The 24,149-nt window shown below is 50.7% G+C and overlaps 1 protein-coding gene across 20 annotated transcripts in view; it reads left to right on the plus strand.

Annotated features, from left to right (window-relative positions):
- The window catches only part of ATP9B (ATPase phospholipid transporting 9B (putative)), a 196,973-nt gene that overhangs the window by 97,809 nt on the left and 75,015 nt on the right, over window positions 1-24,149 (plus strand). For all 20 annotated transcript variants that reach the window (XR_009048010.1, XR_009048011.1, XR_009048006.1 and 17 more), the window contains one exon: window positions 23,717-23,877. Coding sequence is in view for 14 of the 20 variants with exons in the window: in XM_057699066.1 (XP_057555049.1) it covers window positions 23,717-23,877 (161 nt within the window). In the remaining 6 variants the exon portion in view is untranslated. The remainder of the gene's footprint in view (window positions 1-23,716; window positions 23,878-24,149) is intronic.

A 24,149-nucleotide genomic window follows, 5' to 3' on the forward strand; every position in this document is an offset into this window, starting at 1 on the left:
GAGTTCAAGCCCAGCCCAGGCCTGTGCCTGCTGGCTCCTTGGGCAGGGAGTTCCCAGCCCGCTGCCATGGTGACACTGGTCCGGTGCCCTTCGTGCATTGAGTGATCACGTTACTTTCTGTAGGAGTAGTTCATGGTTTTTCCCCTCCATGGGTACTTTTTTTCTAAGCGGTAATTTAAAAATAAGTATATTCCTCAGAAACAAATCTTAACACATCTGGTTTCAACTTAATTGTCTTTTCATACATCTGAAAATATATTCTGGATACTGATTTTTTTAAAATTTTATTTGTTGACATTAGAGTAGCAACTGTACCAAACTTTCTTTTTTAAAACCGCATTAACTAAAACATATATATGATACATTTAACATCAAATTAAATAGCTTTCTTTTCCCCTATGTAATTAGCAGTCAGCTAATAATTACCTTTTGCAAAACTTTAAAATACATCATGTGAGTTTGAGTTTTCCCACGGTAATGAGCTGTTAACTGCCTGAGCGTTCTTTTTGAGGGACAGTTATACACATCGAACATTTCTGAAAGTCTTGTTTCTCGTTTATTTGTTTAACTTCTTTCTTTAAATTGTTATTGGAGTCTAGTTGGTTTACAGTGTTGTGTTGGTTTCAGGTGTGCCGCAGAGTGAGTCCGTTATACACACAGATGTATCCAGTCTTTAGGTCCTTGTCCCATGCAGGCCGTTACGGAGCAGTGAGTTGAGTTGCCTGTGCTATGTAACAGGTCCTTCTTGGTTATCTGTTTTATACGTAGTAGTGTGTGTATGTCAGTCCCATTCTCCCAATTTATGCCTCCTCCACCGTCCCCCCGGTAACCCGTAAGTTTGTTTTCTACCTCTGTCACTCTGCTTCTGTTTTGTGAATAAGTTCATGTGTACCATTTTTTTAGATTCCATATGTAAGCAGTATCACAGGATATGTCTTTCTCTGTCTGACTTCCTTCACTCAGTATGGCTTCTTTTTAAACGGCTTAGTATCATCAAAATCAAATATTTTTTTGAGGCCTCTAAGTCAGAATGAAATCTTTTAAACTCTCTTATTTGAACATAGTTAGAACACAAACCTTCTACGGGATAAAGTACCACAGTGTAATAAATGTTAATTTATCGATGGGATAAATTCATTACGTGTAATTTGTAATTGGTATGCCAGTGCATTTCTTAGTAATATTTTCCACAGACAGTAGGAAAATGAGCCCAAAACGTGTTAGTGAAGGCTAATTAGCCCCTCCACCGGTGAACAGAGCCTTCTAATTAGAAAGCTTCAGTAAAATATATTAGTTGAAACATTTGCTGTGTAATGGTTGTAAGTCGTGGTGTGGTGGCGACATCTCGGGAAGAGCTCTGGATGGGGCCGTATCCCCCCCAGCTGCCCACCAGGCGTGCCCCTCCTGCCGTGCGGCTGTACCTGCCCTGCCTGCCAGGTTCACTCCTGTCCCGTCGCGGTGTTGCCGTGTCGAGAGCATTAAACAGGGGGGAGACGTGGGAGGCATGTGGTCTGAGGAGGGTGCTCAGAACCTGTTAGGCTCTTCGCTGCTTCTGCACAGCCCCCTCCTGTGGGTTAGCCGGTGCCGGACATCGTGTGAGCTGTCCTAGTTCAGCTTAGTTAGTGCGGGCTAGGTCGTGGTAGACTGGAGAGCGTGGGCTGTTTTGCTTGGTTGATGAGCGTTGGTGCTAGTGTGAGGCGTTGGAAGAGCAGCGTGCGTCCTGCCGAAGGCTCTTGGCGAAGGTTTGTGGGGTGACTTCTCATTCCTGGAGGACGAGGAGAGACCAGACGGCTACTGTAATGCGTCGCGGGCGGTGCAGCAGAGACGGGTGCCGCCTGGGCCCTGAGGCGCCGCTCTTCCCCTGAGACGTCTCCATTCCCGCGCCAGCAAACGGCAGTCACACGCAGAACTGTAACCCAGCAGCCCTTCTTGATCATTATTTTTTGAAGCACATCTAGTGTACAGAATTTTACATTTTCAAAACCGATAAAGAAGAGGAATTATTTACATTAAAAGTTGATGACTTTACGCACCCTAGCACTCTTAGGATGTAAGAGTCTCCTCTCGGTGCAGGGAGAAGGAGGGATTCATTACTTGCAGCGAGGCCTGGGGAGCGTCCCCAGAGCAGGGTCCAGGCTGGAGAGTGCCTGAGGCCCTATAAGGCGCGCTTGGTGTGGTTCACACAGACGCACGGAGCTGACCGTTCCTAGCACTCGGACGGTGCAATCGGTGCCCACGTTGCCAGTCACTTTTGCTGTAGCCGTTTCCCGGGCAGGAGAGTAGGGACATTTAGACTGTCACCTCGGATGCGGACGTGCCAGGTGAGTGGCCGGCACCGCTGGGCCCGGGCGCTGACTTCCGCGCTGGCCCGGCGGCCGGCTGCGCGGAGGGAGGGCTGGGGCGCGCCGGGCCGCGTGGGGGGCGTCCGTGCTCGGGCCGGGCGGGCGTCCCGCCGCCCCCGCCTGCACCGCCCGTGGGGGTCCCGGCCGGGGCTGCTGCCCGCGTGGCGCCCGGGCCCCCCGCGCCCGCAGACGAGGCGCGCGCGCTGTCTTGGGAGGGATTGTCACGCAGAGCGGGCGCCTGGCCTAGAGACGTTTGTCTGCGGCCTCTCCCCCTGCGCTTTGTGCCTGGTAAACCCTGAATAAACGACGACTTATTTTAGGCGGGACTTGCCGTGCTGGCACCGGGATAGTTTTTTTTTTTTCAATGTGCCGAGTCAAGTGACGTCAGAGTTCATGAACAGGTGTGTGTCTTCCCGCCAGAAGTCGTAGCTGGACGCGGTTCACTGTGCTGTTAGCCCTGGTGTGAAAGAGGAGGCTTTTCCTCGCTGCGGTCATGTCCACAGCTGATGCTGTGCTCGGTGCAGCCGTGTGACGGCAGTGTGGGCGCCCTCCCGGGGCCACAGAGCCGAGGCGTGAAAGTAAGACAGAGAAAAGACAGATGTAACCTCACTGCGTACAGTTCATTCACCGGTGGAGATGAGCAACGTGTGCACCATGCAATTCAGAGGAGGATTCGTTTTGTTTTGGATGAATATTTAGTCATTCGAGCAACAATTTTCTTAAGTTAAAGTCAATAATTTGTTTTTTTATTACAATTACAAAAATTGTTTCATAGCCTTAAGATACAGACATGGTCTGACACACACAATATAGAGAACAGAATTTTCATAATGGATCAATTTAATATGTTTTTAATTCCAAACAATATAAAGAAAAATTACTCCTTCCGTGGTTTAATTTCCGTCTAAGACAATGCCTTTGCTCCGTACTCGAGATGAATGTGATGACACTGCGGCGGCCTCGTTTCGGGAGGGTAAGTGTGTGCCCGTCACCCTGCGAGCACTCAGCTCAGGCCACCGTGGAATGTGCTCTAGATTCAAGGAGGACATCAGATTGAAGTTTCCTTACAGTCTTTAATTAGTAATCAATCCTTACGCGAGGTATGCGCTCAAACCTTGGCTTTCTGGATTAAGAATCATGCAATGTTAAAAGTAATTTATGGTTGTAATAAAACAAAAATAAACAAATAGGTTCTGGACATTTTAAAGTATGTCATTTGCAGTTTCATTCAGTACACATTTTAAGACATTGTAAGGATGTGTAGCATGCCAGGTTGTGACTACACGTTCACTTTTGTTTTAACGCTGAGTTGGGACATTAAAGACAAAGCAGGGCACGCAAGAGCCACCCACAGCTCCAATATAAAGTAAGAGTGACGTCAGGAAAGACGTTTCGTGTGTAAGATTTAAGAGTGACTACAGGGTCGTTTAATTACTTTCCCCCTAAAACGGCTGTGCTTGGTTCAAGAAGTATAAAAATGTTCAGTTTGCTATCTTGTTCATGCTGCACTATTCGTTTCTCAGGCTGAAATGTGAGTTGCTTGGCCATCCTTTTGTCACCCCGGGAAGGCAGGGTCCTCCCCTTGCTGGTCCAGCCGGCTTCTGTCTGTTGTCTGACCTGTTCACTCTGGTTGTGTGCTGGTTCAGCTAGCTGCTGCTTCACTGATTCACATGAGGTGGTTTCTTTCTGTTTATGTTCTTTGGTTATCAATTTACCGTGTAAGTTGTGTTCACACTAACAAATGGAGTGTAAACTCTGTGGCCATTTAGCGGGTGAGTTCTCTCCTAATGCCCCGGAACACCGATGAGCTGCTCCTGCATCCTCTCAGCAAACACATACCCGCGTGGGCGCTCGTGCGATGTAGCAAAGACACTGGTGCGTGAGCCGCGAGGAGTCGTCGTCTGCTGGTGTGGGAGACGTGTGAACAGGTCCTTTAGAAACTGACTTGACCTTGATCATCTTCATGTTCGTGGGATGTTTGGAGAGCACTGAACACTGGCCCTCATGACCTGGCTTGTTAGGGGGCCTGGCCCGAAGGGAGCCAGACCTGCGAGGAGGGCTGCACAGTGGCCCAGGTCAGCGGCCTGTGCCAGGGCGGCTCAGCGCTGCTGGCGTGTGCGTTTTGAAGGGAGTGGCAGGAGCTGGGGCGAAGAAACAGTTGACGGTTGATCTCGGAGGGTCTTCCATGCCACAGATGCCTGAGCCGTGTCCCAGGGCCAGGGCCACGAGCCCTGGCAGAGACGCACAGTCTGGTTGCTCTGACAGCTCTGTGGAGGGCTGATGGCAGAGATGAGGCAGCAAACCCATGAGGCCTGCCAGACCTGCTTCAGACCATGGAACGTCAAGGTCTCTGCAGCCGGTGATCGAGACACGTTGTCGGATACGTCAGAGATGCTCAAAAATGTAGTTAGAGGCACAAGAGAACTGGGAATTTCAAAGTGTCCGTGTAAAGAACAGCTCGTCACCTGCTGCTCAGCTTTTCAGTTTCTAGCCCCAGGCGCACCTCAGAGATGCCGTGGGCTGGCTTCCAGACCACTGCCACCAAGCCAGTTACGCGAAGCCTGGGGTTCTGCGGTCCAGGTAGAACCATGTTTACACTGCTCTGCAGTCTAGCGAGAGCCCAGGGGCAGTACTCCTGAAAGAGCAGTCTGCACACCTCCGTGGACAGCGCTGCTGAGAAATGCCAGGCTTCGCCGGAGCCTTCAGCGAGTCGTCGTGGTAACATCAGAGGCCACGTATCACAGATCACCATAACGAATGTTCACGATGATAAAAAAGCTTGAAATAGTGCAAGAATTTCCAGAACGTGACAGAGACGTGACGCGAGCAGATGCTGTTGGAAAAATGGCGCCAATAGACTTGCCGGACACAAGGTTGCCACAAACCTTCAACTTGTAAAACTCGCAGTATCTGCGAAGGGCAGGAAAGACGAGACCTGTCTGTAGATCTAAACAGACAAGCAGGTCTGACAGCCCTGAAAACCAAGATGTTGATTTGCAAGAGGCTGAAGAGGCCAAGGGAACCGACGACGCAGGTGCCCGGCCGCTGTGGGCCTCCGCCCAGGCTGCTCTGGGGAAGGGGGGATCGAGAAATGGGGCACGGACGTGGGGAGGCTTCGCTCTGCTCTGCAACTCCCATGCGGGGTGGACACGGAGGCCAGTGCTCAGCCCCGCCGGGGCTCAGACTGCCCCCGGGTCCGGGTTCATCTGGGATGGGGCCCCAGGAGGAGGGTGCAGACTGCAGGGGAAGGGGTCTGGGCCTGCGAAACAGTCAGTGATGATGGGAACGTGACCTGCGTGGCCAGGGACCTACCTACGCTCCCAGAGCTGACGTCACCCAGGGAGCCGGCGGGGAAGGCTGGGAGGCCCTCCCCACCCTCAGAGGCCACTAAGTGCCCCCCATCCCACCCTGCAACTTAGACGTGGGGCTGGGGAGACAGACTGGCCAAGGCCCGAAGCGACTTAACTTAAATCCGGGATCCTAATCGCTAACCTTGATGAGTTAACAAGAATGTGACCAGTTTATATTCCGTTAGAATACACGTTAAGAAATTTATTTTAGGAAAATGAAAAACGTTGCACATCTAAGCTTATATCCTATCAAAGTGACATCCACTACCTGAAATGCACCATGTTGACATCTTGAGGTGCGTTTGATCCTTGCCGTAGAGAATTCTAGATGCAGTGAGGTACGATTCTGTATCTCCTGGTCAAAGTAGAGACCCGAGGGTTCGCTGGAGTTGTGGGGGTGGCTGCTGTACCCATGGAAACCGTGCGAGGAGTCCTGGGCGGGGGCAGTCTCTGCACCTGGAGAACTGGGGTGTGGTCAGCCGAGCAGGACCCACAGGCAGGCAGAAGCAGGAGTCGAAGCTGAAATGCAGAAACGTTTCAAGACCCCACGTGGTCACAGATGTCACATGCAGCAGAGCAGGACGATTTGGACTGGAAAACAGTTCCCGGGCTGACTGGCTGGAGGACTTTGGTGACCTCTGAAAACAGCGTTCGGGAGATGAAGGTGAAACCACGATGCAGAGCGACGAGGAGGGGTCGGAGGTGGACAAGAGGAATGGCTGTTCTGTGGCGCAGGGAGGAGACAGCGCGGCCAGGCCAGTAACAAGGGAGGGGCGGAAGGTTCCAGAGAGCCAACGTCGCTGTCGCTGAAGTCCCCCCCGTGACGTTCCTGGAGCAGGAGGAGCTGTGGGTGGGCGCAGGGGAGTTGGGGGCAGGGGTGTGCGGTGGGTCGGGGGGAAGCTGGGGAGCGTGGACGGAGGGGGCTCGGAGGCTGCCGGTGGGGGGCACGCGCACAGCCGGCGCCGGCACCCGGGCCCCAGCCGCGGCCGGAGACTCGGGGCCCAGAAGGGTCTTACGTCGCGGGGTGGCTTTCTGCAGCCGAGCCGTGCCGCTGAGGTGGAGGAGCGGGGACCCGGGTGAGGGATCTGCCGCCCGCGCTCCCGGGAGGCGAGGCCGAGGCAGCCGGGGCGTCTGCCTGCCGGCCTCGCGCTGCCTCTGCTGCTCCAGGGAGAGCCCCGCGGCAGCCGGCGCTCCGGGCCCCCACACCTGGGGAGACTCGTCAGGTCACAGCCCGCCCTGCTGGCCTGGCCGGAGCAGAAGCCCCGGAGCTGTCGACTGGCAGGAAAGCCAGACGGTCACGCTGGCAAACGGCTGGGGGGCGAGGCCCCGGGGGCCGCCGTGCGGGGGCCGCGTTGCCTGCGAGAACCCCGTCCGGGCGGAGGCGAAGGTCCGGGAAGCAGCGCGTTTGTCTGTGGCTGGGGGAGCCCGCGCCGCCCCGCCGGAGGGGGGCCCTTCCCGCGCTCGTCCGCTGGGGCGGGGGGCGCCGGTGAGCGCCCGGGCAGGCGACCTGGGGGCACCGGGGCGTCGCAGGAGGCTCCCCTCCCCGCCGGCGCCCCGCACCCGCGGGGCCCAGCCGCGAGCCCTGGGGCGCAGGCCCTGGGAGGGGCGTCGGGGGAGCCGCCACGTCACAGACACCGGCTCCTGCCCGGCCGAACGTGAGGCGCCTCCGCCTCGGTGCTCGCCAGCGGACGCCGCGCGTCCCGCTGCAGACAGGCGTCCCCGGCTCTGTGCCGAAGGGTGGGGACGGCCGTCTGGAGGAACGAAGCCTCGCCCGGACCGTGGCGTTCCCGGGGAGCGAGCGTGACAGACTGCGAGCGACACGCCCAGGGCCCTGGTGGAAACAGTGGACGTCGTGCACGGACAGGCCCGGAGAGCGTCATCGGGGACGTGAGGACTCCAAGGAGCCCTCAGAGTCAGCGTCACAGAAACCAAGAGAGCCGTGAAGAGCTCCCAGTGGCCTGGACGTGGCCAGGGAAGGGGCCCGGGCGCTGGGAGACACGTCGAGAGAGACGTCCCAGGCTGAGAAGCAAAAAGAAAGAGGAACAAAGAGGGGGAAACAGGAAGCGGGGGACAGAGCATCTGAGACGCGTGGACGGTCTCAGCGGGGGTACCTGTAACGGAGCACCAGCAGGGGTGGGAAGGGGTGGAAGAAACCTTCGGGGTGAACACGGCCGAGGGCTTTCTAGGCTTGACGACAGACAGCTGACCGCAGGTCCGGGCGCCTGGAGAACGCGGGTGCTGGATGAACGGCCAAAAGTCTAAGCCCAGGTGTAGACCTTCCCGCTGCAGCAGACCACCGGCAAAGAGGGAATCGAAAGAGGCGTTGGCCTGGAAAAGGTGCAGGGCACTTCCCGCCACACGGCCTTGGGGGAGGCCTGGGTGGTGTCGTCATGCTCACGCAGGAGGGCGCGGACCTGGGGGGCGGCGCTGGAAGCATAGGAGTTGACTCGGCCTGGGGTGCGAGCAGGGAAGGTCCCGATGACCCGAGGGTGGCGAGAGGCTTCGGAGTCCAGAGAGACGGGGAGTCAGTGCATCCCAGCAGGTTGGGAGTCAGAGCGTGGGATGCCCATCTCCTCTGTCCGCGCCCCGGCCCCGCTCCCGGGAGGACAGCTGGCACCACGGGTGCGCCAGGCCCCCCCTGCAGTCATGGGTCACCATGCTGGGGGGGCTCCCTGCCAGCCTCGCCGACGCTGCGCTGGCTGCGGTCTGGGCGTCCACTGGCCGTGTTCAGTCTGGGGTCACAGAGCAGAGGCTGAGCCCGTGGGAGGGTCTGTCTCCTCAGCTGCCCACTCGTGTTCTGAAGTTTCAGAAGTGCTTTTTATTTAGCAGCGTTTAGATCATCAGATCCAGTGTTGCACCTGCAGTAGGCCTCCAGGTGTCACTTGACTAACACGGGCCTTCCGCCACAAGGCAGCACGAACTGTGCTCCCATTCAGCTGTGAAGCTCATGGTCACCTTTTGAGTTTTGCTTCAGAACAATACTTCGTTTCCATTATACTTTTTTGATTTTCGTTGTTTAATTTTGGTTGACTTAATGTAATACGCAAAAGTATACAAACTTTCAAAGAAAGCGTGCGACTCACCGAGTCACCGCTACATGAGCACACACCCCAGCCCGACCCGGTCGGGAAATGGTGCTGCACCCGCGTCCAGAAGCTCCCCTCTCTGCACACCTCTCCTCCCAGAAGGACCACTGTCCTCATGTCTACTTGACTGGCTACTTTGGTCTGTTTTTGAAGATTACAGAATGCAGGTACACAACGTGCATTCTTCTGCGTTTGGCCTTCAGTGTGCAGGGATGCGCGTGGGGGCTTTGTCCAGGCTGTCGCGTGTCACGGGCTCTGTTCATTTTCAGGTCCGGGCACCATCCCGCCGTGGGACGAGCCGTAGCTGCACAGGGCGGCCATCCTGCAGCTGATGGGCCCTCTGCTCTCAGGAGTCGCTCTGCCTCAGGGGTCTGTGGGCTGGTGTCTCGATGCGAACACGTGCGTTTCTGCCGTGTGTGCGCCTAGGAGTGGAATTATGTGTACATTCATTTCGTGGAATCCCAGGCTTCCGAAGTGATGGCACCAGTGTTCACTCTTCCCTGCAGCGTGAGGGCTCAAGTGCTTCTGTGACCTTGTCCACACGTGTGTTGTCCGCTTTTTGTAAAAAACGTTTTAACGTTCTAGTGAGGACGCAGTGATGTCTCTTTGTGTTCTTAGTTTCCATTTCGCTGATGACGTAGGAGGTTGCGTTTCCTCCACGCGTTGCTTGGCCGTCTGGGCATCTTTGTTTGAGAATCGCCGCAGGGTGTCTTTTGCCCGTTCCCCATCGGGTTGCTGGTGTTTTCTGTTACTTTGCAGGAGGCCCTCGCGGGTTGTGTGTGTGTCACTTCCTCCCACTCTGTTGCCTCCTTACTCTCCGCAGTGCATCTTGACAAATAGCAGTGCTCAGGTTCTGATCTAATCCAACTTACCTGTCCTTTCACGGTTTAAGAAATCTTTCGCTGCCCTGGATCGTGAAGATACTCTCTCATCTTCTGGAAGTTTACTGCTTACCGTTCTCAGCCCTCTAGACATCTGGAATTGGGTTCTGTGTGTTGTGAAGGTGGGACGTTTCCGCTTTCTCCCCATGTAGATTTTCAGTGGACCTGTAACCAACTAGTGTGGGTCTGTCCTTTCCCACCGCAGGTTCCGGCGTGAATCACACGTGCATGTGTGGTGAGTGTGCATCTGGACCTCCTCTCCGATTGGTCCAAGAATCCCTTTTTGTGCTAATCGGCTTTAATTACTGTAGCAGGTTTGATTGGGATTGCATTTAATCTCTGTAGATCTTGAAGGAGAATTAACTTTTAAATTCTAAGTTTTTTAATCAATCAGTATTCTCATCCTTTGTTTATACAAGTATTCTTTAATTTTTTTCAATAACGTTTTATGATTCTCTGTGTAGAGGCTTTGTATACCTTTTGTGTGACTTATTTCTGGGTGTTTAGATTCTGTTGATGCTGTTTCATTTGTTATCTTTTTAAAATTTTTATTTTGTTTGTTTCTATAGAAAGATACAACTGCAGCAAAGCTTTTTATTTCCAAATTGATTTCCCGCTCAGAATAGTAAGACTATGCCTTGCACTTGAGTTACAGGCCCGAGTCGATGTTGGCTCTGCCATCTCCAGAAGGGACCCTGTCTGGCGAACTGATGGTTCTCATGGGACAGCTGGCGTCTCGTCCGCGTGACCTGTCCCCCCCCCCCCCCCCCCCCCGACAGATGCCGCTGTCTCGAGGCCACTGGGAGTCAGTCCGTCTTGCGGGGAGGGGGTGGAGTGTGGGCACTGACAGCGCAGGGAGGAGGCCGTGCACATACTTGGACGCCTGGTTCGTGCCAGGCCAGGTGCAGCGTGACTCTGGAGATCTGAAAATTGGGGGGGGGGGGGTCCCAGCGTGTTATTCTCAGGTACGTGCGCCCAGCTCGCGGCAGTGGTGGGCGGGGGGCTGCTGAGCTGCTCGGCCGGGTCCAGGCGTCCCCCAGCGCCTCTCTGCGCTTGGCGTCGGTGAGGCGGGAGCCGGCTCTCGTCCCTGAGCACAGGGTACAGAGCTGGACGCCCCCCCATCCCGGAGCTGCAGGTGGGCAGGGCGTGGGGCTTATTTGCGATGCGCTTCCTTCCGCTGCCCCCTGGGTGGGGATGGTGACCAGGGACGAAGGGCTGGAGGGCTGGAGCCGAGGCGGCCTCCCTCCCACGGGAGGACATCCTCGCTGCAGTCGGGTGGACTTCAGAAGGGGGAGAGATCTGCCGTGTCAGAGTCGGGTCTTATACAGCAGCGTTTTTGCTTAGGTTTGGAAGTAAGTGGGGGACAGAGAGCTAGTCACAAATGCAGTTTTTAATGTATTTCTCTAGCTACTCACACATGGTGGAAAATAAAGGATGGACGATCGGAAAACCTGGGTTCAAATCTAAAGCAACCATTTCTAGCTGTGCAACCCTGAGCAAGTTACTTAATCCCGGGAGCCTCACAGAGAAAAGACTAAACTGCATCCTTTATGAAAATCCTTTAAAAGCTACAAAATGCTACATAAATATTACTATAGTAACCAAAAAAGAACAATTAGTGACAATAATTAGCTTTTTGCATTGCTGACTCTTTGTAGAGATTATACCTATATAGACACTAGCCCCAATTTGTATCTCAATGCCTTCCTCTTCTATGATGTAGTTTTAAAAAATGTTAACCCACACACACAATTTTCCTACATACTGTTTCAGTTACTAGAATCTGGAAAATACATTTTCCTCTATTAAGTGGCTCTCATCAACAGGAAGGTGAGACAGCAGTAAGGCTTACATCCAGTCGGGGCCTCCTCTGTTCTGGGGTTGCCTTAACTAATGAGTTAAAACAATGAAAAGGAAATCAGTTAGAGGACTTACCGTTTCTGATTCAAAACTTACTACAAAGCTACAGTAATCAAGACTGTGGTATGGGCATAAGGACAGACATAGATCCATGGAATAAAAGTGAGAGTTCAGAAATAACCTTCACATCTATGATCCATTGATTTTTCAACAAGGATATGAAAACAGTTCAACGGGGAAGAGGGTCTTTGTAGCAGTGGTGCTGAGACAACTGGGTATCCACAAGGAAAATAATGAAGCTGGACTTATGCCTCACACCATATACAAAATGGATCAGAGATCAAAATATAAAAGCTAAAACTAAACTATTATTAGAAAACTGTAAGTGTAAATCTTCTTAGTCTTGGATTAGGCAGTAGTTTCACAGAAATAACATCAAACACGCAAAGTAACAAAAGAAAAAAATAGATAAATTGGACTTCATCAAAATTTAAAACCATGCTTCAAAAGTAACTATCAAGAAACTGAAAACACTGTTCACAGAATGAAAGAAAATACTTGCAAAACATTTATACAGGACTTGTGTGCAGAATAAATAAAGAACACTCACAACTCAACAACAAAAAGACAGAACTTAAAAATGGTCAAAGAATTTGAATAGACATTTCTCCAAAGAAGGTTTAAACATGCCCAGTAAGCACATGAAAAGATGGTCCTCAGCATCGTCATTCAGCAGGGCAACGCAGACCGAACCCCCCACGACGCACCACTGCACACCCGCCAGGATGGCTGTGCTTAAAGGACAGGTGATATCCGCTGCTGCGGTCGTGGAGAAATGGGAACTCTGATACCCTGCGGGCAGGGGGCATGTCCCCAAAGGTTAAACACAGTTACTCCAGCGGTTCTACTCCGAGGTCCACACCCAAGAGGAATGAAGACAAATGTCCACACAGAACCTGGTACACACATGTTCAGAGCAGCATTACTCACTATAACTAAACACTGGAAACAATCCACACGTCCACCAACCGATGAACAGATAAGTAAAACGTAGTATATCCACACGATGGGCTCTTACCCCGAGGCAAAAGTAAAGTACTCATGGCGCTACAACGCAGATGAACCTTGAGGGCATTATGCTTTGTGAGACAAGCCAGTCCCAAAAGACCACATATTGTATGATTCCATGTATACAAAATGTCCAGAAGGCAAATCTATGGTGACGGAAGGTAGACTAGCTTCTGCCTAGGGCAGGGTGGTGGGAAAATCGGGAGGAAATGGGAAAGGGGTGATTGCTGACAGGTATGGTGTATCTTTTGGGGGTGATCAAAATGTAAAATTGATTGTGGTGGATATAAAACTGAATATACTAAAAGCCACGGAATTTGACACTCTAAATTACATCTCAATAAAGCTGTTACAATTAAAAAATTTAAAAAAAGAAAAAAGAAAGTGGGGGAAATAAAAGTGAAGGTGAAAATCAGATCAGAGGAGAAACGTATGTATTTTGACCACATCTGTAAGAATAAGAATGAAGGCATTGGGCGTTTACATGAGCAGTTACTGTGTCGGCCGCACGCCCGGGGCAGAAAGGTGGCCCTGAAGTCCATCCCTAGTCATCAGTACAGAGGTCAGAGACCCACCTGTGCCCAGAGCTATTTTGCCTCCTAAGAGCTCCAGGAAGCCCAGCTGGACGGCGCGGGGGCAGCTTCACGGTCACGTGGAGGGATCGATGGGTCCAGATGGGGCTCTGGCTGTGGCGCGGGCCCCCCCGCAGCCCCCTCCCCCCAGTGCCCCACAGTCACGTGCCCGCTGTGTCCTGACGCTGAAGCCCAGCTGGTGAACCTGGGGACACACCAAAGTCAGTCATCCTGCTCCACGCCAGCACTGCCACGCCTGCCGGGCCGCCGAGCCTTCCCACCGGCCCAGCCCAGGGTTAGGCTCGGGCCTGCGACAGGGAGATGGGGGACGGGCTCCGGAAGATGCGTGCGCCTGCCGCGGCACGCGCTTCAGTCTGGGAAGGATCCGTGCGTTGGAATTCCAGTCGGTAGGTGCCATTTCTTCACATTATGCCCTGCTTATTTTGAAAGGAAACTGAAGAAAAATTAGCTTACCTTCAGTGTATCGTTGTTTAAGAGAAGGTTGATGGCCAAGCTTGCTTCAGGCAGTTTCTCTTATCATTTAAAACTTTCTTTATGTAAGTGATAGGATGATCTTTTAGGAGGACTGTGTTTCGACCTTGCTGTTTTCTTGAAAGCATTGTTTTGTAAGGGCCGTTAATCATCCATTAAATATCCTCACCTGGGGTGCAGATTACAGCTCTGACGGTCCGGGCCCCGGGGAGCCCTGGGTGTCCTGGCGTTTCTACGCAGGAGAGGGGATCTGCTCGCCCTGGGGGGCCCCCCCGTCGGCTGCCTCCAGAACAGCGGAGCCTCGGGGTCCACAGTCAGCGCCTCTGCCGCTCAGTAGAGGCGTCCGCGTAGACCCTGCCTGTGGCACGGGGAGAAAGCCTCCGGGCAGAGGGCTTGAGGTAGAGCAGCTAGGCAGGATGAGGTGCTTTGTCCTTGAACTACTTTACCAGGCAGAAGACCCCTCGGGTGAGTGCTCACGTCCTTGGTCAGCCTTTAATCCCTTTGTTTAGTCTGTTCGTCTTTTCCCAGAGTATAGTAACGGGTGCCAGTTGAGCAAGTTTCACCACTTTTAAATAAAAATAGTGAAAGATAACATTAACTTATCAAGCAAGACCTGACCGTCTTCATGTCACGAGCCTAATGGGAGTTTGTGTAGCTCATGGAAAGTACAGCCACAGACGTCACTTCGAGAGTGGAAGTCACATCATTCCTGGTCCTCGGCAAGGGGACGGACGCTGCGAGCCCAGCCACGCAGCTTGGAAGCCGCCGTAGCTGCGTGGACGTGAACTAGGAATTGTAACCAGGGTGGAGTTAAGCTGAGTGACAGAAATCATGCAAAAGTGCTTCGCAAATTGTAAAAGCTCTTGGCTTGGAAATCGCTGCGGTCATGAGGCGTCAGAAGTTAATGGGTTATAAACAGGTTAAACCAACATGAAACCGTTTTATGTTAGTTATTAATGTGGAATTAATCGTGTTAAATTGGTTATGCATTTTGTTTGTTTGTCTGAAGCATTTTTGCCTGCGTTTTTCACGTAGAATATACCAGGTGAATCTGACACTGAGGGGCCCATGACAGGTTCGTCCCTGTCCAGATGCCACAGTCTCTCTGAAATCCTTACCGCCTCCTGTCTCCTGGCTTCGGCTAAGCGGCGGCAACCTAAGACTTTAGTTTGGAGCGAGAAGGATTGACAGACCACCTCGAGATTCTAAGTCTTGTCTTAGCTCACTGACGCCCTTCCATGGGGTCGCGCGTCCCGTGTCCTCGGGGGCTCGCCTCGCCTCCGTGACTGGCCAGGGCGCTGGGGAGCGCTTGGCGGACTCCGCTGAGGGGCTGGTTCTGCCTTTGGCTGTGAACAGCCTTCACCCAGGGTAGAACCTGTTGGGTGTATTTTGCCCTAAGGCAGTTCGCTGGTTACTAGAATTTTAGCTCTTCTAGTTTAGGGCAGCCTCTTCGTCCTTAGGTGCATGTTTTTACAGCTAATATGTGTAATTACGTTTAAAAGACATGCGCTCCAAGTGATGAACAGCATTTTGATATCAGAGTTGTGACCCAGCTGTTGTCTTCTGGTGGCTGCATAACGCACGTGTGTCGGAGAGCTTCTGAGTGTGACAGTCGCCTAACACAGGGCTTCCTCCTGGAAGGTCTGCTGGCTGCCGGTGACCCTGAGCTCCATCTGGCGCAGACTCTGAGCGCTGTTGGCACCCGCCGTCATGGGCCCTCCGGAGGCAGCGAGAGCAGGCCGCCGGCCCCGTGGGTGGAGGTCCGCCCGGCGCGAGTGCGCGTGCCCTGGTGGCGGGCTGGGCTTTCTCCTAGAAGCATTTTTCAGTGAGTTTGCATTTTAATATACAAGGTAGGAAAGATGGTGACCGCCTTGTGAAGGTTATCAATTCACTAAATCCAAGCGTGTTGTCTGTTTTATGATTTGTGTTAATGGTTCTGGTGCTTCAGAGCCTATTAGGCTGGCGAGATTGTTTCCACGACATTCTGCAGAAGACTTCCTTAATCCTTTTTTTCAAGCGGATAAGCCTAGGTCGGGGCACTCGCCTATAGCACCATATTATATTAATGTATTTTACTTGTAATTTAGAGAACAAGAAGAATGCCCTGATTTGAAGGCTAAGCTGTCCCCTGTGGCACTGGCGCAGCTGATAATCGCGAGCTAGAAGGATGTGTATATCAAATAGTTTACAAAATGAAGCCAGCTGTGTTTCCCTACATACTGTGGCTTCCTGACATGCATCATTAAACCTTATTAGCTACTTCCTTTTACAAAGATTCTGGTAGTCTTGAGCATCGCATATTAACATTTTCTGCCCCTCCAACTGGAAATTATTTGCTTTATTGTAGAGTGTCAACTTGCTCTGGTTTCTGATGCGTTCTAATTGGTACTTTAGAGTATAATCATTGTGAGATACCACGCCATGCACTTCTTTATTTGGAAATTAATACAGACCTTTTCACTTTATCTGTCAATCTGGGCAACTTTTCACACAATTCCCAACTCTTGGGATCGCTTACAAGCCATTAAGTATGAAATGGTTCATAAAATGTCCTTGAAGACATAAAGTAGCACAAAAATTTTAGGTGGTTTAAAGTAGTGTTCCATTTTGCCAAGATACCAGTAATAAACCTCTTAAATAGACAGTTAATAATAAGAGGGTGATTAAGTTTAGAAGATGAAAAGTGTATTTAACCATATTATGCACAGCACTTAAAAATGTCAGCAGATCTGCTCAATTCCGTTTTCCTTTCGAAACAATGCAAGTCATGAGAACCATGGATTTTGAAAACTAAGTGACATTGATGCAAAGTTAGGTGTTAGGCCAGTATGATAACTTTCTTCATTCTTTCTCTCTCTGTGCCATCTGTGTCTGCCATTCTGCTCCACTGCCTTAAAAGTTAATTATGTTTACCTGCTATTAACTTTCGGTTGTCAGCTGGTTTTACTGGTATGTTGCTGGGACAGAGAGTGGACAGGATAATAGCAGTTCTGAGGTGGTTCAAACATGGGCCAGGATTTTCTGTACCTTTACACACGTTTAATGTAATCACAAAGAGGTGATATGCATTTCACTGAGAGAGAATTTCATGAGTTCAGTGAAACAGTGATCGTAGTTTTGTTTCCAGTAAATATGTTAGACACAGATCTTGTCAAGGCAGCTAATGGCTCTTGATTTAACAACGCTGTTGAGTGGTTTTATGCCGTGATGGGTGCCAGATATCTGGAGATTGGGGTGGAGACCTTAAATGGTCCATAAATTCCCACATATTTACACACGAACCCGGGCCGCAGTGGGGGAGGGATGACACCGCCGCAGCCTTTGTGTCTCCTCGCGGGCTGCACAGCACAGTGTAGGTCTGGTAGCGCCACGCTGCCTGCAGAAAACCGAGACGTGAAACGTGCTAAACTGCACTCTGCACTTAGGCACTGAGGAGTTTTCCTGCTAATTGTCATTTTTTTTTCCCCTAAGATATGGTGACTTAAAATTAACTACTTTATAACACTGTATATGGGACTGAAGTAGTCCTTAATGAAACCAGATTTTCTGGACTCTATTACATAGAAGAAACGTTAACTAATGTCTAGTAAGTTCCTCAGCACAAACCGTTAAGTGCATTTTACTTGTTGGTATGCCAGAGGAAGAATTTAGATGGCAACATTTTGAATCACCGAACAGATCTCTGACTTTCTTATAGAAATTCATCTGTATCATGACCTCTTATGAGGAAAATCTAGGGCTGGAAATTAAATTTTCATTGTAAATTAATGACCTTGTTTACTAGTAAGAATTTAACCATTCCCTTTCCCAAAATTTTATTACGAAAATAACCAAGCAGGTGGGAGGGTGTTTTCCCCCCATCCCATGCAGTTTTTCTTTAAAAAAACCACAGCCGTTCTTCTGGCCCCTGCCCCAGGCAGGCTCCAGGGGGAAAGGCAGGTCTGGTACCTGCTGCCTGGCCATTCCCTGTGCCTCCCGTGCCAGGTCGGGGGGCAACCCAGTACTCACTTTCCTGGGGAAAGGGGGTGTTCTGATCCCTCTCCTCGTCTAAATCCCAGCCTTTCCCCTTCACCTAGGGCCCAGCGGTTCCAAACCACTCACAGGAATAGCTCTTCCACTGTGCGCTTTCTGGTTGTTGGAAAGGTGTCAGATACTTTTTGCAGCTTTGAAGAGTTCAGAGCGTGCCCTGCAGAGAGGCAGTGGCTGTGCTGAGGGGCCTGGGGTGCAGCAGCCTCAGAAGCCCTGGCTGTCTGCTCAGTCATTTCCTTGGCCAGCTGTAACAGATCCCAGGTTTTAATAGCATTATTATTAATGTGCTTGAAAGTATTATTTTCTGTTCAATAATATAGTTTATAAATTATACTTAAATGAATATTTTAAAGTGTATTCTAAGGGTGTTTCTAAAACGCATACATACACACACGATATTTAGATAAGGGACTTGCCACATGCAGGAGAAAATAAAGACACACATGCACATAGCTCCCAGAAGAAACATGTGCTAAATAGTATAGTCTCCTCACTATGAAAACTCGACCAGAAAATGAAAGGTCATGACTGCCCCACATTTCAACAAATTTACAAGAAATCATGGTCTGCCCTTTCTTACTGGGTCTGTTGAAATTTTAAGACTCCTAATGAAAGACTTTAAAAATAGAACCTTTTAGAGTTCTTATTAGAAAAAAATCTGGTTTTCATGTTTCTAGGGAAAAAAGAATTTCCAAGAGTGTGGGGACTTCTAAAGTCTTTGAAAAAGCGTAAATTAAAACAGTCAAAGTTCCTAAGCATACCAGTGGCCATGCACAAAGTCTGCTCTTACTGGCGTTTTTCCAGACTTTTTTTTTTTTTTTAAACACAGTTACTAATCCCTAAACTCATGGTATTGTATTTTTAGATAGTAAGAATTCGAGAGTAGGTTAATGGTATTTGTAAAATATCTGTTAAAATAAATATAAAATTACCAAAATAAACTGCTTATTTAACTACTTTAAATTGAAATCAAATGCCTGACCTCAGATTTCACTTATATGAATGACCTTGAATGTGGAGGTTTCTGGTGTCAGTGGATAGCTTAGGCTTGAAGTAATTATTTTGAATTGGTGGGTGGTCTTGGCAAAACCATTTAAAACTGATAGCTTCCTACATTGTTAAGACAAAAATAAGGTTAATATATGCAGGATCTTAAGACCATTAATATAAGCTGTTGTTAAAATTTTATTGACTTAGTTTGTGGATCTAAATCTTTAAAAACAAAAAACAAAAAACAGCCTTAGCACTATACTCCTGTACTGATTACCTACAGTATTTGGGATGTCATATCTTTAAATATGACTCCTTATTTGATAGTAGATTTTTATTTAGGAAATTTCCCCCCATATAATTCGTCATGTAAATATAAATGTAAGTATAATTCGTCTATAAATTCTGTCTTGGATTCTTCATGACAACATAGATGTTTAAGGTAACTTTTTTTTTAATGAAACTAAGATAACGTATAACATATACTGAATCGGCCGATTGAAGGTCGGAATTCTGCTTTCACCAAGAGCAAGCTTTCAGCTTTCCAAAAAAAAAAAAAAAAGGGGCGATCTTGAGCGCCCTCTGCTGGCAAAGCCACCACATGCTGCACCTCACGTCTGCTTTCTCTCCCCGCTAAGAAATGTTTTTATAAAAGCAGCATCGGAATAGCAGCAAGAAACATGACCGCAGTGCAGGCAGATCGTTTTCAGTACAGTGTTGGGACGCGAGTGATTTGTGGGGCGTAGTCTCCTTGCATCCCTGGTTTTTCAGTAGACTATGTGGACTATTGTGAAATAAGGCCAGGACTACTCTACATTAGAAAATTATGGTCTCTTTAAGATATTCAGTGCCGGATTTTAATGTAGTTTCTGTACACAGAGTACGAGTTAAATTTCCAAATAACAAATAACTTCCAGACTGTTTTGCATGTTTGTGCATAGTCATTTTTTAAAAAATACATATGGCTTCAGTGTGTCACAAGTTGAGCCCATTTGAAATAATTTACAATAATTATTAAAAGCAAAAAATTTAAGCACTTAAAGTCACTATATTGCTTTACATTTGGAGTGACTTTTTAATGTACTGGTTATGCTTTAATAAAGGCTCTACTAGGACAAAGGCTGTCAGACTGTAATAGGCTTGACCCCAGTGTCCTGCACGAATGTAAAAGGAAGTCGGAGTTTGCAAAAACGGATCCGGCGTGTGTATATATGTATGCACATGTGTTCGTAGATAACGTGCTGTTTCCTGGCATTTTTGATGATTATAAAATGTTGCGTGGATATGTTATAGCAAATGCTCGAGCCAGTATTGAAATTTCTCAAATGATTTGGAAGGTTGATGGCTTGAGAAAACAGCCTCATTCTGCACTCATGAAGCCCCCTTCAAACTCAGCAAGTAATACATTTGTAGATTTTAGGCGTAATTTCGCCCTTGATGACATGTTTACCGTGCCTAGCTGACAGGGGACTCTGACCACGTGCACTGTCCTCAGCATGGCGCTGACCGGTACCAAGGTGTACACGAGGTGAGGGCTTGCGCTGGGTCCCTCGTCTCCTCTCTGAGTTTCTCTCATTAACATGGAAAGCGGTGGTACTTCCTTGTTGAGTAGCTTAGCTTTGCATTAGGGCTTTTTTTGTTTATCTAGAATATATAATAACCCCATTTTCTTTTTAAATGTTAAATATTCAAGAAAAAATCTTACGTGATAACTATACGGTAAGCAAGGGAAAAACCTTAAATGCTGAATATAGAATAATCAGGCAGAATTTATTTGTAGGTAAAAATGTAGAATATGAAATATTCTTTCAGAATAGACAAATGTTTATTGTGTAAATATGGATTTTGACTTAAAAACTAGGGTGATACAACATTAAGAATTATCATGCTGATACTTACTTAGGGAGCTTTTAAAGCACAGGTTATTGAGCCTATAGAGTAGAACAGCTAAAAGAAGCGCGTCTTATTTCGCCGATCACTGGGGCAGTAAGTGATAATAGCTGCGTCCTCTAAGGGCCGGCAGCGCCTGCATGCAGGACAGACGCTGAGGACTGAGGCGTTCATATCCAGAGATGAATGAATGAATAAACTGGAGAAGAAGAAAAAAAAGGGCTACATAGCATCACTTTAAAAAAAAAAAAAAAAACTAGTACTTTCAATTTAACTCCAAACTGGAAAAAGTTACTGCTGTAAGATTTAGGAGTTAGATTTAGCTTAAGAGTTTCAATTATTTGAAATACAGAAGTAGAAATGAAGGTCTGAAAATTACTTATTTTTTTCTTATTTTTAAGATTCTAGTAAAAGTAGAAAATATAGGACTGATTTGTTTCAAAGCTATTTAAAAGAAATGTGCTTTTTATAGGAATTTCAAGAGGGTTAAAGTAGTAGCCCTGTGTCAATTTTGTAGCCTCAATCCAAATTCTGAATGATGTGGGGCTGATGGGCTGATCTGAGAATAATTTAGCTGCGGAAAGGTAAACAACATCAACAATGACGTTTTTGTTTCCAAGTAGTCTCTCGCGTGTGAGTGTGAAGCTGTACTTCTGCCTGTGTAGAGTCGTCTTGAGTGCATTTGCTAGTAGATTGGAGACTTTTCCGTTTCTCAAATTGATGTGTATTTACAGGGAAAATATAGGACAAATTAAAATGATGTCTAGCTTTCTGCAACAGTCTAAATTGGCTTTTCGGCATTTTGTATCTTACGGTTTTGCTATTCCAGACTAACGTTCACGTAGCAAATAAGGAAGTGTGAGTTTTAGAAGGAAGGTTATAGTACTGGGATGTTCACGTAACATTAATCCAGGCGTACTATTTCGTGAGGAGCAGTTGGCGGTGCTTACTTACGCCTTTTCTTTTCTCTGCTGCTAAGTTTTTATGACACGAGACTTCTACGTTGATTTCTTGGGGGCGCAGGGGGACTTTGGGGCGGGCTGGAGGGCGCTGTTACTGAGATGCGGTGGGGTTTCCCTCGCCCACAGGATCTCTCCTTGATTAAGCAGGACACCATATCTGCCCTTCAGTGTTGATGTACAGCAGTATTTTGCCGAGAGCCATCAGCTGTTGAAAACTGGGTGCGCACGCGCAGGAGGCGCGGCGCGGGTGTGCGGCGCGGCCTTGCCGGCGACTCAGGCCGTCCCTGTGCGCCGCACCCCGGAGCAGCCCTTCCCCGGGCGGCTGCGGGCCTCGGACGCCACGCGCAGGTGTCCCCTGGGAGGTGACCGTTTCCAGTGGCGTCCTGAATGCTGTTATCACGGTTGTTTCCAGTAGAACACATATTAGGACAGGCGGAAGAAAATTTGCTTTAATAATACAGGGCATGACAAAAACGTTGAACATTGCTCCCTGGTGTTCTTCATCTACCTTTTCTTACAGTCGTCCTTCCTTCAGCCGATGAACAGGACATGCTGGGGGTGGAGAGGTCTTGAAGTCATGGTGAGGGTATCTGGCCCGCTCAGACGTCGTGAGAAAATCTGAAAGGAGGAGGAGAGTCGCCAGCGCTCACGCCCCCGCCCTCCTCACAGCACCTGCAGCTTTACGGTTCACGTGGTTCTCACACCGGCCCGTTCTTAGGAGTCCAGACTGCATGTTAGACGCGTTGAGGAAGCCTTTAAGGGTGTTCCAGAGAGAGGAGGACGACAGTAATTGAAAGCGACCTCTGAAAACACAGCTCAACTCTCTCTTCTTCTCGCTGTCTTGTTAGACTTGACCCCGCCCCCCCCCCCCCCCCAAATAATAATAATAATAATAAGCCCCTACTGCATGCCGCGGCTCGGAGGCACGCGGAGACGGCGCGGCCGCGGGCGGGCCCCGGGCCGGCCTGCGTCCGCTCTCCTCCTAGCGGGCTTAGGACGCGCCCTTCCGCCGAGGCGGCGGCGTCTCCCCGCCGTCGTTTCCCCCAGGAATCCAAGCATCAGCCATGCGGTGGCGGAGGCGGCGGAGGGTGCGAGGGCCGTGTCCCGGGCCTGCTGCTTCGACGCGGAGTGGACGGAGCCGGGGCGCGCGCGGCTGCGCGGGAGGGCCCGGCCCCGCCCCTCGCCGCGGCCCCGCCCCTCGCCGCGGCCCCGCCCCCGCGGGCCGCGGGTTCACGCCCGGCTCTGTCACGACGCCCAGGAAGACGGCGCAGTGAGAGCCGGGCTGGCGAGCGCGCGGGCTGGCTCCGCAGCAGAAGCGGCCTTGCCTGCGCTCGGCGTGGTCTCCCCCTGCCCCCGCCCCGTCAGGAAGACGCCGCCGCGGCCCACGTCGCGGACGGGAAGGCGGCCGAGCCCGCGCTGAGACACGCGAGCCGGGGCGCCGCTCCTGCCCTCGCGGGCCTGCGGCCTCCCTCGGGGCCCGCTCTGAGGGCCGAGCCCGGGGGGAGGGCGGCGGGGGGCTGCGGGGCGGACCCGCGGCGGCGGCGGCGGCTTCCCCGGGGCCGCGCCCTCCCGGCCGTGGAGCGGGAGGCGCTGGCGCGTCCGGGTGCTCCCGCCTGCGGGACGCCGCGCAGCAGGGCCACCGGCGGGCGCGGGGCCTTCCCGAGGTAGCGCCGCCCCGCCCCCCGCGCCGCTCGGCGGGCGGACGGCCCCGGGGGGCGCCGCGCTGCGTCGCTGCTCCGCTGGGGGGCGCTCTTCTCGGGGAGGCGCTCGTGCCGTCCTCCTCTGAGGGAGGCCCGTGCTTCCCCGGCGCGGCCTGCGCAGAGGGCTGTCAGCTCGCGCCCCCTTCGGTGCCGCCGCTGGTGGTCACCTCGCCACCCAGAGGAAGGATCGGAGCGTCTCTGCGGTTGGATGCTCAGAACTCGTGATGTCTCCATGGACTCTTTCTGGAAATGCTCTGGGGACCATGATTTATTTTCACGAGTTCTCCCCAAATCTCTGAAAGGCTTTGGGGGGGAAAGCTGTGACTGTCAGGAGACGTTTTCAGGGGAAAATGTGGAGTTAATGCATTTTTGTGTTTCGTTATAATAAAGGCTGATACAAAAGAAAATGTAGGAATGTCATTAGCACCATGTATCAGACTTGTGAAACGAGCGACGTCGTGGTTCTGTCCTAATTCTGTGTTTTTTTTTTTCAGGTCGGTTTGCTGGACCTTGAACTCAATCGGCTGACCAAAGCGCTGTTTTTGGCATTGATCGCCCTTTCCGTTGTCATGGTGACCTTGCAGGGATTCGCAGGCCCCTGGTACCGCAGTCTCTTCCGCTTTCTCCTGCTCTTCTCCTACATCATTCCCATAAGGTGGGTTTAAGAATGAAGGAGAACGGATGTCTGGTTTCATTGAATGTGATGCCTTGAACATGTCCTCAGTGTGAGAGAAATGATCCACCTAGAACTAGAGAGGGGAGCGCGAGGACTGCCTCTAACCATGGCTGCTTCCCGTTCATTCCCTGCACTGACTCCCGAGAAGTGAGTGTAAGCCCGTAACTCCCCGTGGAAAAGCCGGCCACGCGCGGCCCACCTTGTCACCCTCGGCCGCTGTGGCCCTCAGCGCTGGAAGGCCTGAGCCGGGG

The sequence above is a fragment of the Hippopotamus amphibius genome, chromosome 11, assembly GCF_030028045.1.
Source record: "Hippopotamus amphibius kiboko isolate mHipAmp2 chromosome 11, mHipAmp2.hap2, whole genome shotgun sequence".
NCBI classification, from domain to species: Eukaryota; Metazoa; Chordata; class Mammalia; order Artiodactyla; family Hippopotamidae; genus Hippopotamus; species Hippopotamus amphibius.